Genomic DNA, 16,185 nt, shown 5'->3' on the forward strand with positions numbered 1-16,185 from the left:
ATTCCGAACACATATATTCTCTCATGTTTATGTAGTTTATATTGTACAGCTAAATGCATCATGTATTTAAATGGTATGGTATGCCTATTGTGTGTCTTGTTGCAACCTGCAGACACCAGGCTGTTCATCTTGATTTCACTACAGCATTTGGAAGATTTCCTGTTTCCTGAGGATAAGCATCATGGTAAGACTGTAATGTAGCGTTATACCTGATTAAACAACAGTAATAATAAAAATGTGCTGGAGAAATATAATGAGAAACAAAATCTCCTCCCTAGCCGGAAAACTGCTCCACAAAGGTAGAAAACAAATTAATTTTGTTATTGAATAAGCACTAAATCAGAATGTGATGCACGTTACAGGCAACCTCCTAAGAGACTGCAAAGACAAATCTCACTGTCTCATACAGCCAGGTAGACACAACCCATTACACACATGCTCTAAAGAGGAATGATAACTAGTCTTCGAGGAAGAGGGCTTGTCCAACATTTGTCACACGTGCTTCATCCTAGATTCAGCTGGTCATTGGGGGTGACTGTGTGTGTGAGCAACAACTGGCTTTATCCAAAGGAAAAACAAACTTCTCACATCTTTATGACAGGAGGTACTTTTGCAGCTTGAGTGAGGTGCTTGTGGTAGTCAGTTTTCTACCCTCTCAGAGATCGGGAGGTAAGGGTGCTGTCCTCCTTGATGGTTACATTTCAAAGGGATGGCTCCCAGGTCCTTGAGAAAGACATTTCTCCATCAAAAGCTGACGAGAGACTTATCTGGCTCTTAAAAAGATGTGCGTATCTTTCAAAGAGACAGAGACAGAACTGCCAATTACAAGTTTTCTAAGTCAATACTCTAAGAAAGGAGGGAGGAGAAATGCACAGGCAGGCTGGGGCTCAGCTGCTGGAGCTCCCCTGGAAGGTGCTTCCTAGAGTAGAGCGGTGCTTCTCAACGCCATTCTGTGGAACACCAACATCAGGATCATCCGGTGTGCTTGCTGAAAGACATGGATTCCTGGGACCCGTCCCCAGGCCTAGGAATCAGGGTGATATTCCACAAGGCTCACCTGTGGTCATTTGTATTGTTTTGTTTTAGAGACCGGGGCTTGCTCTGTCATCCAGGCCTAGGACTACAGTCCTTCGGCCGGCCGGCCTGAAAGGTTGGCTCTCTGTGGGCATGAGGGAACTTGGATTCCTGGAGGCTTTCTATCATTCTCTAACTGATGGGGCGGCTTATTCTGTCTAAACTCTTTATACAATCCATGTGGTTTATGCTAAACACCTGCCTTTCTTCGGGGATATCAGCCAGTCCTTCTGACTTTGCTCAGGCAGCTTATCCCTTTGCTGATTTGCTTCGGATCCTTCTGCTGTCATAAACCTGAGCTGTGGGCGTGGCTGCAGGCTGAGTGCTGTGTGTCCTTCCAGCAAATCCCAGATCCTGGGGTGGGGGCAGCCTGAAGACAGCTGTGAAATAGCGTGTTGGTTGCCTTTTAATTTTGATGGCTCATTTTAAGATGATATTTCTATTATATTGTTATAAGAACATATGCATTCTCATACTCATTCTATTTGAAACACAGTTTACATACACAATAGGCCTTATTTCTGTGGGCAATAAGTAATGAGATATTTTATATACATGAATCTTCTAAGTTTAGTAACGCTTATTCCTTTTATGTATCAAGTTTTAAAATTATCATTTTTAGATGGAAAGAATTAGAAGCTGGATAGCATATTTCTTTGCCTTGCTAAACAGAGGATAATAGATATAACCATCGTGTGGCTGTCCTGGTGTCCGCTGGGCACCCAGTCTTGTACTTTGCTCTATGTGGTGGGCTATAATGAGGAACAAGATGGTTCATCCCCACTTTAAATGACCTTGTGCCATTATACTCTTGTACGTTTGTTTGAATTTGGTCTCCTCACTCACTACAAAGCATCACCTGCCTCATTTGTTTCCCTCAATATTCCATAGTCTATTGTCTTTGCCATTTTTCTAGTATTTTGTTGTTATAAAAAACTGTTTTAAAGTAAAATAACTTCTGTTATAACAGGAAGCCAGATTCCCAAGAGATACTTTCTGAGCCAAAGGTGACAGTATCTACATGAAAGTCTCACTGCTATGCTTATCCGAGCACAGAACTTGTTGCATCTCCTTCATTTTCTTTTTTATGGACTTGGTATTTAATTTCTAATTCCTGATTTCAATCAAGACATGTTCACAAACATGAATACAAGAGCACTAGAAATAAGACTACACAGAAACAGTCTTGGCTCGGCTTTGACTCGGAGTCAAGTGTCCATAGTAATCCCTCGGAGCCAGGCGTGGCTCCTGCTTGTAATCCCAATGCTTTGGGAGGCCAAGGCAGGAGGGTTGCTTGAGGTCTAGAGTTCAACAACAGCCTGAGCAACATAGCGAGATCTTGTCTTTACAAAAAATTAAAAAAATATATTAGTTGGGCGTGGTGGCATGTGCCTGTGGTCCCAGCTACTTGGGAGGCTCAGGCAGGATTACTTAGAATCCAGGCCTGCTACATGAACTCTTTTCTGCACACTAATTCACTAAGACAGTGAGCAAGATATGTGTGACTCTTGACAGTCTGACCTTTGACGCATCTGTATAGTCTCCCTTAAATAATGTCTTCATAAAAAGTGAGGTAAATGTGCAAGAAGTATAAGACTTAGAAATATTTGGGTAAAAATATGAGACATCTAATACAAAAGAGTCAGCCATAACATTTTTCTCAATAAATGTGTCAATTTAATGTTCCTATCTCTTTGTTCTCATGTGCTGACTTAAATACCCTTGCCATTCATCAGTCACTGTAGAGAACTTATGGCCCACAGTACTGAATGATGCTACATTCTGGTGCCAGAAAAAGTAGCTAATGTAAAGTAGAGTAGCTAATGTAGTCATTCTATATTGTGTAGGTAAAATCTACACACAAGCTATCTTAGGGCATAAAGATGTCAACTGACATAAACCTTTTGTCATGCGTGTCCGTGTGAGGAGACCACCAAACAGGCTTTGTGTGAGCAGCATGGCTGTTTATTTCACCTGGGTGCAGGTGGGCTGAGTCCGAAAAGAGAGTCAGCGAAGGGAGATAAGGGTGGGGCCATTTTATAGGATTTGGGTAGGTAAAGGAAAATTACAGTCAAAGGGGGTTGTTCTCTGGCGGGCAGGAATGGGGGTCACAAGGTGCTCAGTGGGGGAGTTTTTGAGCCAGGATGAGCCAGGAAAAGGAATTTCACAAGATAATATCATCGCTTAAGGCAAGGACCGGCCATTTTCACTTCTTTTGTGGTGGAATGTCATCAGTTAAGGCAAGGCTGGGCATTTGCACTTCTTTTGTGATTCTTCAGTTACTTCAGGCCATCTGGGCATATCCGTGCAAGTCACAGGGGATGCGATGGCTTGGCTTGGGTTCAGAGGCCTGACACCTTTATAGTGTTTAAACTATTTGGGACAAGTATTTTCAATATAAAGAAAGTTTCCCAGCTGATATACAAATTTTGCTATAATTAGCCATCAAGAGAGGCAAATTGAGGCAAAATTTGTACATCAGGTGGGAAACTTGCTTCCCTCATTGGTTTGCTCTATAATGACAGGAAAATCATTTAGATTCTCTGGGCCATATATTTCTTAGTGAAAACCTGATAATACTTTTATTTTGAGGAAGAGGAGTTGCTATTTACTCAGAAGAAGGATTAGACGTTGAAGCCATGGCCCTTTAATTCTGTGAAAATAATTTACACTCCAGGACTTTCTTGCTATGAAACAGGGAAAGGTTTCTGAAATACGGAGTATAAAACTGATTTATCTGGACCAAGAAAGTTGACCTTTGAAAACCTGGAATAATATTACCATACCAACATCCACGTGATGCATATTTCAGGCATACAGGAAAGTTCAACACACTTTGGGCTGCTGTTATTTCCGGTGGTCTGCCAAGGCCAACAGTTCTTGTATAGATGTTTATCAACAGTACCTGTGCCTTTCCCCAGGAAGGGGAGTCTAGCTGCAGGAGCAAGCATGCTCTGCTGTGCACGACTACTTCAATGTGACATCTCAACATGAAAAAAATAGAAACAAGTTATCTGTTTAACCCTCATTTGGAATATGTCTACATAAAATATAAATGCCTATATAATATGCACGATTAATAACTTAAATTGTTTGGCGCTTAAAATGTTGAAAGCACCTCTACATGCTTGATTTAAATTTCATAGCTACCCTTGTGGTTAATTTTATCATCACTATGCAGTTGCCAAAAAAACTGTTTGAAACATTAAGTGTCCTACGTGAGGTCTTCCAAGGAAAAGAATTAGAAGACAGGACTAGGCCCCAAGGCTTTTCTCCTTAATCTCTGTGTTTTCAATAAACCAGTTTCTAAAGAGGGACAAACACTGAATATTTGTCTACATTATATAGAAAGTCAAAACTTGGAATGACCTAATAATGCAGAATCTGTCAGATCACCCACATCCGCTCTGTGTGAACTCACTCACTATTTATGGTCCATCTGTACACAAAACAAGGTCTAATATTTCAGTTTCTTTTTTTAAAAATCTAAAAAAGAAAATTAAATCAATATTTTTAGTTGACAAATAATATTTGTGTATATTTTGGGGGTACACTGTGATATTTTGATATGTGTGTACAATGTGGGGTGATTAAATCAAGCCAATTAACATATCTATCACCTCATTTACCTATGATTTCTACGGTGACACATTTGAAATTTACTCTTGTTTATTTTTAAGTATACATTATTATTCACTATAGTCACTCTGCTGTATGATAAATCTGAAAACTTGTCCGGGCGCGGTGGCTCACACCTGTAACTCCAGCACTTTGGCAGGCCGAGGCAGGTGGATCACTTGAGGTCAGGAGTTCGAGACCAGCCTGGCCAACATGGTGAAACCCCATCTCTACTAAAATACAAAAATTAGCTGGGCGTCATGGCGGGTGCCTGCAGTGCCAGCTACTGAGGCTGAGGTAGGAAAATTGCTTGAACCCGGGAGGCAGAGGATGCAGTGAGCCAAGATTGTGCCACCGCACTCCAACCTGGGTGACGAAGTGAGAATCTGTCTCAAAAAAAAAAAAAAAAAAAAAAAAACCTTAAAACTCATTCCCTTTGTATATCTGAAATTTTGTACTCTTTGACCAACAGCTCGCATTATCTCCCTCCCATCCTCCTGTACAGCCTCTGGTAACCATCATTCTACTTTCTACTTCTAAGATATTAATTTTTTTAGGTTCCATATTTAAGTGAGATTATGTTGTATTTGTTGTCTTTCAACAGTAGGCAAGTGTTCTCTCTTCTCCATACCCTTGCCAACTCTCTTTCTTCCTCTTTCTTTCTTTCCTTTCTTTCTTTCTTTTCTTTCTTTCTCTCCTTACTTCCTCTTTCCCCTTCCTCCCAACCTCCCTCCCTCCCTCCCTCCCTTTCTTCTTTCCTCCCTCCCTTTTCTTCTCCTTTCCTCTCCTTTCTTCTCTCTCCTTTCTTTTTCTTTCTTTCCTTTCTTTACTTTTTTTTTTCTGAAACAAAAGTTCACATATTTATTACTGAACCTACCTACTAGTGCAGAGCTTATAAACAAAGATAAAAAACATATTCCCAATAAAACATGTTCGACTGTCCAGACAGTGGTGACATTTACAGCTTGATATGGCGACATGATCATGACCCTGACACAGGGTAAACCTGCGTGCCATCTCACGTGCAATTCCATATAAACCTGGCTTGGTTGTTCTTCAGTGGCTCCATTTTGGACCTGCACCTGGTTTTATTACCAGCTTTCATCTGAGTCCACTGGGGAACGGGATGATTTTGCTTTTGTTTCTTGGCCAGGAATTGCTTGACCCCGAAATTCTTGTGAGAAGACATGGCGAGGAATGGAGTCAACCACACACACCATGATGGCGGAGAAAACCACTTGCTATCTTTCATCTTTTTGAGAAAAGCCTCAGGTGTGAGGTGGTCTCTCATGCGGTTTTAATTTGCATTTTCCAGCATAATGCTGGATGTTGGAGAGTCAAGATCTGTGGGTTTTCCCTGGCGTGTTCTTTGGCCCAGTTATTTAGGTTCTAAGTGACTTGATTTCTTCACTCCCTAACTCCACCCCAGCCCTAATAGAGGATAAACTATAGACTTTAATGGCCGCTCTTGCCTGCCGAACTCTGAGGGAAGGGACTGGCAATATTTCTATCATGAGCCTTTTCTAAGAGTTTATAACTCAGCCATAAATACTTGTCATTGCCAGAAACGTAGCCGAGAGGGTCACAATCCTGGAGTAAATTATTCATTTATATATTTCACTGACTTGCTTTAAATTGTTTTAACTGTATTTATCTTTTGTGATGGAAGGAAAAATAATGGTTTTATGGTTCAAGACACTTTTGTCCTCCTATGAATCAACACAGCATTGAGATATAAGTGAAAAAAGTTAGCAGAGAAATGGCTTCTGGAAATAATTCTTCTTTTTTAAGGAGAAGGGCTTCAGGGCTAACATGACTCAATCTGAGATCTATTAGCAAAACTTAAAAAAGTAAATGTTATGAACTATTGATTAACTCCTGAAGCATCCGTAGCCATTTGCTTTTCCTTTTTATTTTCCTCAGCCATACAGGACCCAGCAAGGTGCAAGTTTACCCCAGCCTTGTTCTAAGCTGGTGGTCATTCATGTGGAAGCTGCAGGCAGGGCGGGGAGTGGAGTGAGAAGCCATGTCGGCTACAGCCTGGGCCACTGTAGATTGAAATGTCTCTGGATTGAATCTCTACCTGACCCCGTGCTTTATTTCACCTTTATCGCTTAAGAAAAAATCCTTTTCCCAAACTATTTTTAAATTGTCTAGGAGTTTTCAAAACAATATATGTTCCACTAAGTCAGGTATTGTGGTATTAGGATATGCAGATCTGTAAGTTTTCATTCACGGGTCCTGGCTCAAAACTCCCATGGTCCTTGTTATAATGTTGGGACACTTTAGGCCTCAGGAAACAAACTCTCTCTGACCTTCTCCTGTCCCTTCTCCTGACCAAGGTAAGACTCTAATCTGAATATGGGTCAAAAGACCCTCATTCCAGAGAGGATCCCACCCCATACCTAAAGTCTGGACAGGCCTTGCTGGGTTTAGATGATATGCTTTTTGCCCAATTCCATTTTTACAGGGTTCAGTCATACCTATGTAATGAAGCCTCTGTAAAAACCCAAAAGGATGGGGTTTGGAGAGTTTCTGGACAGCTGAACACGTGGAACCTTCTAGAGGGCGGCGTGGACAGGGAGGGCATGGGAGCTCTGTGCCCCTTTACACGTGCCTCGCCCTACCAATCTCTTCATCTGTATCCCTTGCAATATCCTTGATATTAAACTGACAAATATGTTTTCTTGAGCTCTATAAGTGGCTCCACCATGTTAACCAAACCTGAAAAAGGGCTCTTGGGAACCCCAGCTTGAAGCCCATCAGTCAGAAGTTCTAGAGGCCTGGGGCTGGGTACGGTGGCTCACACCTCTAATCCCAGAACTTTGGGAGGCCGAGAAGGGCGGATCATCTTAGGTGAGGAGTTCGAGACCAGTCTGACTAACATGGTGAAACCCCGTTTCTACTAAAAATACAAAAATTAGCTGGACATAGTGGCAGGCACCTGTAATCTCAGCTGCTTGGGAGGCTGAGGCAGGAGAATCACTTGAACCTGGGAGGCGGAGATTGCAGTGAGCTGAGATCCTGCCATTGCACTCCAGCCTGGGTGACAGAGTGAGACTCTGTCTCAAAAAAAAAAAATTCTAGGGGCCTAGACTCGCAATTGGTGTCTGAAGGGCGGGGTTGGCAATGGGGGTGGGGGGGTGATGTCTTTGGGACTGAGCCCCGAACCTGTGGGATCTGATACTGTCCTTAGGTAGATCGTGTCAGATTTGAATTGGCAGACACTCAGCTGGTGTCCGTTACTTGGTGTGTGGGGAAAACCGGAAAACCACCTTTGGTCACATCTTTGTCACCTTTGGACCATCTTTGGTCACAGAAATCTGTTGATGATTTCTGTGGTAGTGTGAGAGCAGAGGAAAAACACAATTTGAGAGTTTTTTTTCTACACAGGTGTCAAGTTTGTTTTTACCTACCACTTTGTCTATAGTACCAGGCATACAGTACACCGTGAAATACTTTGTGTTTAAAGACCGAGTGAATAAATGGATTTAATCCAAGAGGTCAAACATTACTACAAAGAGGTTACCAATAGGTAACGTATTTCCTATGAAACAATGCATCTGAAATTTGGATTTATAATTGAACAGTGTCTCACAAGGGGTGGTACTTTCAAGCGGATTGTACTGTTAAATGCATATAAATTAGACCTTAATAAAGAAAGCCATCTTAATTGTTAAGTATTCTGAATCTATTTCTTAAAGAAAGATTTCTACATCGTGTACTTTAACCACTAAGATTTGATAAAATATTGTTTTTTAAGCATGCAGATCTTTAAATTTTTTGTACTGTATTTGCCCATTCACAAAAGGAACACATCATCTATAAAATCTGGAAAATATAAAAAAGCCCAAAGAAAACAATTGCTTTAAAATTTTTAAAAAAATAATTAACTGTCAAATAAAGATTGAATATATTCAGGGCATGCAATGTGATTATTTGATGTATATAAACATGGTGCAATAATTACCACAATTAATTAACTCATGTATCATCCTCCATACTCTACAGTAGGTTCCCATTATAACCACAAGTTGGTACCCTTTAACCAACGTCTCCCTATTTTCTGCACCTCCACCTCCTGGGAACCACTGTTCTATTCCCTGCTTCTATAAATTTGACTTTTTTAGATTCCACATACAGGTGAGATTATACAGTGTTTGTCCTTCTGTATCTGGCTTATTTCACTTAGTCCTCCAACTTCATCCATGCTGTCACAAATGGCAGGATTTCATAGCAAAAGAACAACCCAATTTAAAAATGGGTAAAAATAGACGTTTTTCCAAAGCCATAACGCTGACCAATGGGTATATGGAAAGGTGCTCAACATTACTAGTCATCAGGGACATGCAAATCAAAACCACAGTGAGCTCTCACCTCACCCCTGTTAGAATGGCTATTATCAAAAAGACAAGAGATAGCAAGTGTTGGTGAGGATGTGGAGGAACGGGAACCCTGTACACTGTTGGTGGGAATGTAAATGGGTACAACCATTATTGGTACAGGTCATAGGTTCCTCAAGAAATTAAAAATAGGCCGGGTGCAGTGACTCATGCCTGTAATTCCAGCATTTTGGGAGGCTAAGACAGGTGGATTACCTGAGGTCAGGAGTTTGAGACCAGCCTGGCCAACATGGGGAAATCCCATCTCTATAAAAATAGAAAAATTAGCTGGACTTGGTGGCAGGCTCCTGTAATCCCAGCTACTCGGAGGCGGAGGCACAAGAATCGCTTGAACCTGTGAGGAGGAGCTTGCAGTGAGCCAAGATTGCGCCACTGCATTCCAGCCTGGGTAACAAGAACGAATTCCATCTCAAAAAAATATTAAAAATAAACTCATATGAACCAACAATCCTTCTGCTGGGTATTACATACAAAGGAAGAAAGAAAATGAAATCAGCATCTTGTAGGAATACCTGCACTGTGTATGTATTGCATCATTGTCTACAATAGTCAAGATGTGGATGCAACCTAGGTGTCCATCAGCAGATGAATGGATAAAGATAATGTAGTACATAGATACGGTGGAGTACTATTAACCCTTTGAAACACAAGGAAATCCTGTCATGTGTGACAAGGTGGATAAACCTTGAGGACATTATGCTAAGTGAAATAAGCCAGACACAGAAAGAAAAAATTTTGCATCACTTCACTTATTTGTGGAATCTAGGTTTAAAAAGTTTAAAAATAAAATGTTTGCTTATTTGTCTTAGTTTCCCTTTGCAGTAAAGTTTGTCAAAGAATAAGTGGGTCTATACTTTGAGTTCTTATGAAAAAAATGCAGCTAAGTAGCGGATAAAGTGAGAAGAAATTATCTGGGGAAAAGATGGGGAAGAATTGGTTGACAGGCGTGGTTTTCAGGATGCAGTGGGATTCCAGACAGCCTGGGTGTCACAGTACAAGCGTTCAAGCTTTGATTTCAGGAGGAAGGGAAATTGTGCTGCTGTTTCAGAGCCTGGCCCCATCCTAACCGTGGGGTGATTGACAGGTTCGCTTTCCCGAAGAGAGACAGCAACAAAGACCATTGGGTTTCAATTCAATCCCATTCCCAGCAGCAGGTGTTGATGGGATTCTTCTCTGTGGGAGGCGCTCACAACATGCTCTGTGGGTTGCGGGGTGAGAGGTGTGTTGTGGGCAGAAGGATGTAACAAAAAGATAAAATGTTCTCTGACCTCACTGGCCTCACACTCCAGAGGGGACATTTCTCTAATCGCAGTTGATTGTTCTTGTGAACATTGACTCATCAGAGTCTCATCACAATTCTGTGATGTAATTAGGGCTGCTGCCATTGCCGTCAGTTGACAAATGAAGAGACATATACACAGTAAGGAATTTGCTGGAGTCGGTCAGTTGAATTGTGAAAGATTTAGGATGAGAATTTCAGATTATTGGACCATGGTAAATTTTCAGACAGAGTTGGGGTAACATTTTTTTTTTTTCTGATTTTTTTTTCTCATTACCAAATTGAATAGAAAATATCTTTTTAAAATTATGCTTATAAAAATCAAAGTTATATTCTGTTGTATGTTGAATGTACTTAATATATCAGGCATAAAAGAGAATCTTTGTGTATTTACTGTTTTATTTATTGTTAGACAGAATCTCTCTCTGTTGCCCAGGCTGGGGTGCAGTGGCATGATCTCAGCTCACTGCAACCCTGCCTCCAGGGTTCAAATGAGTCTTGTGCCTCAGCCTACTGAGTAGTTGGGATTATAGGCGTGTGCCACCACACTGGGATAATTTTTTGTATTTTTAGTAGAGACGGGGTTTCACCATGTTGCCCATGCTAGTCTCAAACTCCTGGCCTCAAGTGATCCGCTGTCCCAAACCTCCGCAATTACAGGCCTGAGCCACTCCACCTGGCCTATTTACTACTGTAATAGTTATTTTTTCTACAAAAGATTTTGTGTATATGCTTGGCAGCTTATTTGAATGAGGTCTTTGGCAAACGCATGCTCGTTATATTTTTTTTCTTCTTAAGGTGTAAAACTCAGCTTAATCAAGAAACAAATACAAATCTGTTAGGAGTTAGAAATATTTAGGAGACTCTAAAAGAAAAATTCTCTTTTTCCTGTAGCTCATTCTATTTTTGTTGTTGTTGTTGTTGGATTCTTTGTTTTTGTTACTCAATAATTAATGTCTCTTTTCTTTATTTTCCTGCCTTACTTTTTACTGCCTTTGGCTGAATTCCTAATTCCTACAATATATATATTTTTTTTCTCCTAGGTCAAACCGATAACCAATATACCCGCTTTGTGACTGGAGGGACAGTTTTATTGTTGTTGTTTGTTATCTCAGTTACCACCATCATTGTCATTTTCCTTAACAGGTGAGTAGTGCAACTTATCCTGAATCTTACTCAGCATGAGTAATTCCGATGTTAGAGGTTCTCTATTAATAACCCAGTAATTTGTCAAGCTGTCTCACTATTCACGTATATATTTTTGTGAGCACTGTTCTAACACAAAGGAGGGAAGTAGCTGTGGTGATGTTACAGGGAGAGCTGGAATAGTTCATTTGGGAGTTAGTAGAAGCGGGTGGTCTGCCCCTTTTATTTTCAGCCTGTTACCTCTGCTCTTTTTGTCCTGCCCTGTCTTCCTCCTCCTCCAAGGAAAAAGCTGTTAGTGAGGGGGTGGTGTGTGTGTGCATGTATGACACAGCGTGAGATGGATACAGATTCTGAGAAGGGGAAGAACAAGGTTTAACAGTGATAAAGCCTTCATTTATTCGTTTATCAAATATTTATTGTGCACAGCAGTGAACAAGACATAATGAAGCTCACATCCCAATAAGCAAACAGCATCATTTCAAATAGTTGTATATTCTCAGAACCAAGAAACCTAAGTGCTTAAAAATCACTGAGAAGAAGGAATTGGAGGGTGCTGCCTTAGAGAGAGCAGGGAGCCATTTGGCCTATACTAAATTTCTTTTTATCTTTTATTGGCTGGTCACAGTGATATATGCCTGAATTTCCAGCTGCTCAGGAGGCTGAGGCTGGAGGATTGCTTGAGCTCAAGAGTTCAAGTCCAGCCTAGGCAACGTAGCAAGACCCTGTCAATAACAAAAATTAAAAATTAAAAAAAAATCTTTTACTGTATTGTAGCACAGTTGGGCATTTTCTAGGATATTCTTGGCTGAGTTTTTCTTCCCCTTCTAGCTCTCCTGTGCTTATCAACTCACTTGTGTAGGTATTTGTTACATATCTTTGCTGTAATCATAGCAGGTTGAAATGATTTCTTATAATGTATTACAGCTAAAGTGTTATCTTCTTAAGGGAGGAAGGGACCACACTTTTGATGTCTCTATTTTGCATGTCTGGCATATCAAGACACTTAATATATGTTTGCTGGGTAAGTGAATATGACCATCTGCACTCCCCTCTTTCAGTAATGTTACCAGATACACCACACACACACACATACACACACACACACACACACCCCTTGTTAATAGGATTTCCAGTAGGCCTCTCCACCTTGTCTCTTCATCCTTGACCTCTGGTTCTTTAGCAGCTGTCATCACTGCTTTCTGATTTTGGTAATGTCTCCAACCTGCTCCCAGCTATAGCCTCTTTCTCTAACCCATCCAGTTTCCCTGGTTCTTCTTCTGAAAGCTGGGTTGGCATGTCATCTTCCTGTTCAATATCTTTGATTATCTTCCCACTGCTACCAGAATAATGTTAAAACTCATTAACCCTGTCATTGAAGTTGCCCTACATTCTGACTGAAGTCTGATTTTTATTCACACTTTCTACTGTATTTATGCTCCCTGATGTTGATAAATTTTGTGAAAACTGAAGTACACCCAACGCTCTCCCCATCTGGTTTGCTACCAAAATGCTGTTTGCCCACATTTGGCTGCTTTCCCGTGCATCATTCAAGGTGTGAAACACCTGTCCCCTCTGTGCGCTCTGCACTGTTCTCCGTCCCTGCAAACAGACATGATGTCACCATCTGGAATCATCGTGTACGTCTCTGCTGCTCCTCACATCCTGCTTTGTATTTTAATCACTTTCGTGCTTGCCATCCCTTCATAATGGCAGAGTTGTGTTTTATTCATTTCTTAGCGTTTGATGGCATTGAGCACTAATCTGTCCAAATAATGAATGCTCAATAAACATTTGTCTAATTCAACTGAAACAGGAGATCAGGTCATTTTATCTTTTCCCCATCACATACTGCCCTTAAGTCTTTCCCTGAACAGAAATCAGCAAATTGAAGTAAGGAACGGAGGTGTTAGTAGCACCATGGACTCCTCCACTGTCTCACCTTGGCAATGGGAAACATCCTGGGGGCAGAGATGGCAGAGGGAGCACCCGGGAACCGGGCAATGTGACTAAGAGACAGCAAGTGGTGACAAACCTCCACAGGGACACAGATGTTGGACGTGATAGATTTTGCTTCATGAAAATGCATCACTTTTACATGAATAGCTAAATTGAACGGTAGAATATATTGTCCCACTTGGTTAAATGTGATAAAAGGAGATTAGTGGACTTGAATTTGTAATCATAGATGCACACCACAAGGGAAAAGCACTTGTTCTTTCTACCTTGTCACTAGTATCAGTTTGTGGTTGTGACTTCCAATGGAAATGCTTTGAAAGATGACCCAAGGGCTCCAACAATGACCTTCTGAACTCTGTTTTACTGTTTAAAATAATCCTGCAGCTTCAGATGTATTGACTTGGATAGAAGCCAACATAAATCAGACAGTGTCTCTGAACAACACTGAATTCTTCATGCTCAGCGCCTGGTAGCCTGTGTGTTGGAGGAATTGGCAGCAGTTTCTCTGCTCCTGGTGTGCGCTGTTTTCATGCGGAGATAGCAACAGTAACACAACTAAGTGAACACGGCTAGGGAAAGGGCCTCGCAGTGGCAAGTGTGAAAGGAGACAAAATACGGCCAGGCACGGTGGCTCACGCCTGTAATCCCAGCACTTTGGGAGGATGAGGTGGGTGGATAATTTGAGGTCAGGAGTTTGAGACCAGCCTGGCCCAAATGGTGAAACCCCATCTCTACTAAAACTATACAAATTAGCTGGGCATGGTCATGGGTGCCTGTAGTCTCAGCTACTCAGGAGGCTGAGGCAGGAGAATCACTTGAACCCAGGAGGTGAAGGCTGCCGTGAGCCAAGATTGCACCACTGTACTCCAGCCTGGGTAACAAAGTAAGACTCTGTCTCAAAAAAAAAAAAAGGTGTCAAAGTATGTTCTATAGATGTGTACCAGATTGTAGGAAGAAATTTAATATTTAGGGAGAAAAATGTTACTTATTTTTACATTCCTTGTGAACATTGGCATTAACAAATAGGGAGCCTTCGTTTTCGGGGCTCTCTGGGTTTTGGCATTGAAAATCTCTCATCTTGGGAAACTCCTTAGTCCCAGGCAAACCAGAATGGCTGGTCACCATAAATCTAATTGTGATATGTTTACTCTCTTTATTTTTTAATTTTCATTTTTATTTTCTTAACATTTATTTTAAGTTCAGGGATACATGTGCAGGATGTGCAGGTTTGTTAGCGAGGTAAACGTGTCATGGGGTTTGTTGTATAGATTATTTCATCACCCAAGTATTAAGCCTCATACCCAATAGTTATTTTCCTGTCCCTCCTCCCACCTTCCACCCTCCAGTAGGCTCCAGTGTGTGTTGTTCCCCTCTGTGTGTCCATGTGTTCTCATCATTCAGCTCCTACTTATAGGTAAGAACGTGTGGTATTTGGTTTTCTGTTCCTGCATTAGTTTGCTAAGGATAATGGCCTCCAGCTCTATCCATGTCCCTGCAAAGGACATGGCCTCATTTCTTTTTAGAGTGTGTTTGAAATAATACTGGTGCTGGAATATCATATCTTTATATCCTTTATTGAATATGCATTCCAGAAGGAGAAGGAGAGAAAGAAGCGATCTATATACAGAGTCCTGGGATACACAGAAGGTAAGTTTATATGGAACTGTCATTTTTTGTTTTGTAATATACAAATGCAAAGTCAGTCTCTTTTGCAGTTAGCAATTTTATATTTTATTGTCCTTTCAAGTCACCTGACCGTGCAGTTGCCTGTAATTTAAATATCAGCTATTTGGAGAAAGTTATTTTCTGAACTATTCTATTTTTAATACCCTTTGAAACTAAGTTTTTTATATGAATATAAATAAAGGAGCAATTACCCTGGCGTAATAACAATCAGCACTATGCCTTCCCTAAATCTTTGTTCCTTTTCTAGGGCTGCTGTGACAAATTACCAAAACTGGGTGGCTTAAAACATTATGGAAGAAATCTATTCTTCCATAATTCTGGAGGGCTGAAGTACAAAAAACAGTGTCAGAAGGAATGGTTTCTTCATGGGATAAGAATCCATCCCATGCTTCTGTCCAGCTTCTAGTGGAGCTGTCGATCCTTGGCTGGTAGACCAATTGCTCCAATCTCTGCCCCTCTCATCACTGTTCTCACCTGTGTGTTTGTGTCTGCCTGCCTTCGTTTCTTATGAAGACCCCAGTCATCTTGGACTTAAAGGCCCACCCTTCTCCAGCACAGTGTTGTTTGAGCTTAGCTAATTACAAGGATCCTATTTTCAAATGAAGTCACATTATGAGGTTCTGAGGAGGACAAGAATTTGCGGGGGACACTATCCAATCCAGGAGAGGACATAGTATTTTTATGTCATAAGGTTATTGTGATGGTTAAATTGCATAAAAGAACCAGAAATATAGCAAGCATATAGAAAAGCATAATGATATTATTATTATTATCATCTTTGGAGTTAAGTTATTTATTAGTATATACTTACGTTATACAGCCAAATAACTTTTTTATTTCCTTATGGGCTGCAGGAGTTTGATGAGCTGTGAAAGTTTCTTCCTGATTCTGCCTTGCTCCTGCCCCTTGTTGTTTAACTAAAAGACTAGAAACTTCCTTCTGGGTTTGCAGATAAGAGGAATATGTATTTTCATGATCATTATCCCCACTATACTTCAAATCTCTTTCTTTAACACATAGCAT

General features: G+C 40.9%; 1 protein-coding gene across 4 annotated transcripts in view; it reads left to right on the forward strand.

The window, feature by feature from the left end:
- The window catches only part of CD226 (CD226 molecule), a 104,184-nt gene that overhangs the window by 81,885 nt on the left and 6,114 nt on the right, over window positions 1-16,185 (forward strand). For all 4 annotated transcript variants that reach the window (XM_008013813.3, XM_008013812.3, XM_037987991.2 and 1 more), the window contains 2 exons: window positions 11,418-11,520; window positions 15,069-15,123. In XM_008013813.3, the coding sequence (XP_008012004.3) occupies window positions 11,418-11,520; window positions 15,069-15,123 (158 nt within the window). The remainder of the gene's footprint in view (window positions 1-11,417; window positions 11,521-15,068; window positions 15,124-16,185) is intronic.

The sequence above is a fragment of the Chlorocebus sabaeus genome, chromosome 18, assembly GCF_047675955.1.
Source record: "Chlorocebus sabaeus isolate Y175 chromosome 18, mChlSab1.0.hap1, whole genome shotgun sequence".
In the NCBI taxonomy this organism is placed as follows: Eukaryota; Metazoa; Chordata; class Mammalia; order Primates; family Cercopithecidae; genus Chlorocebus; species Chlorocebus sabaeus.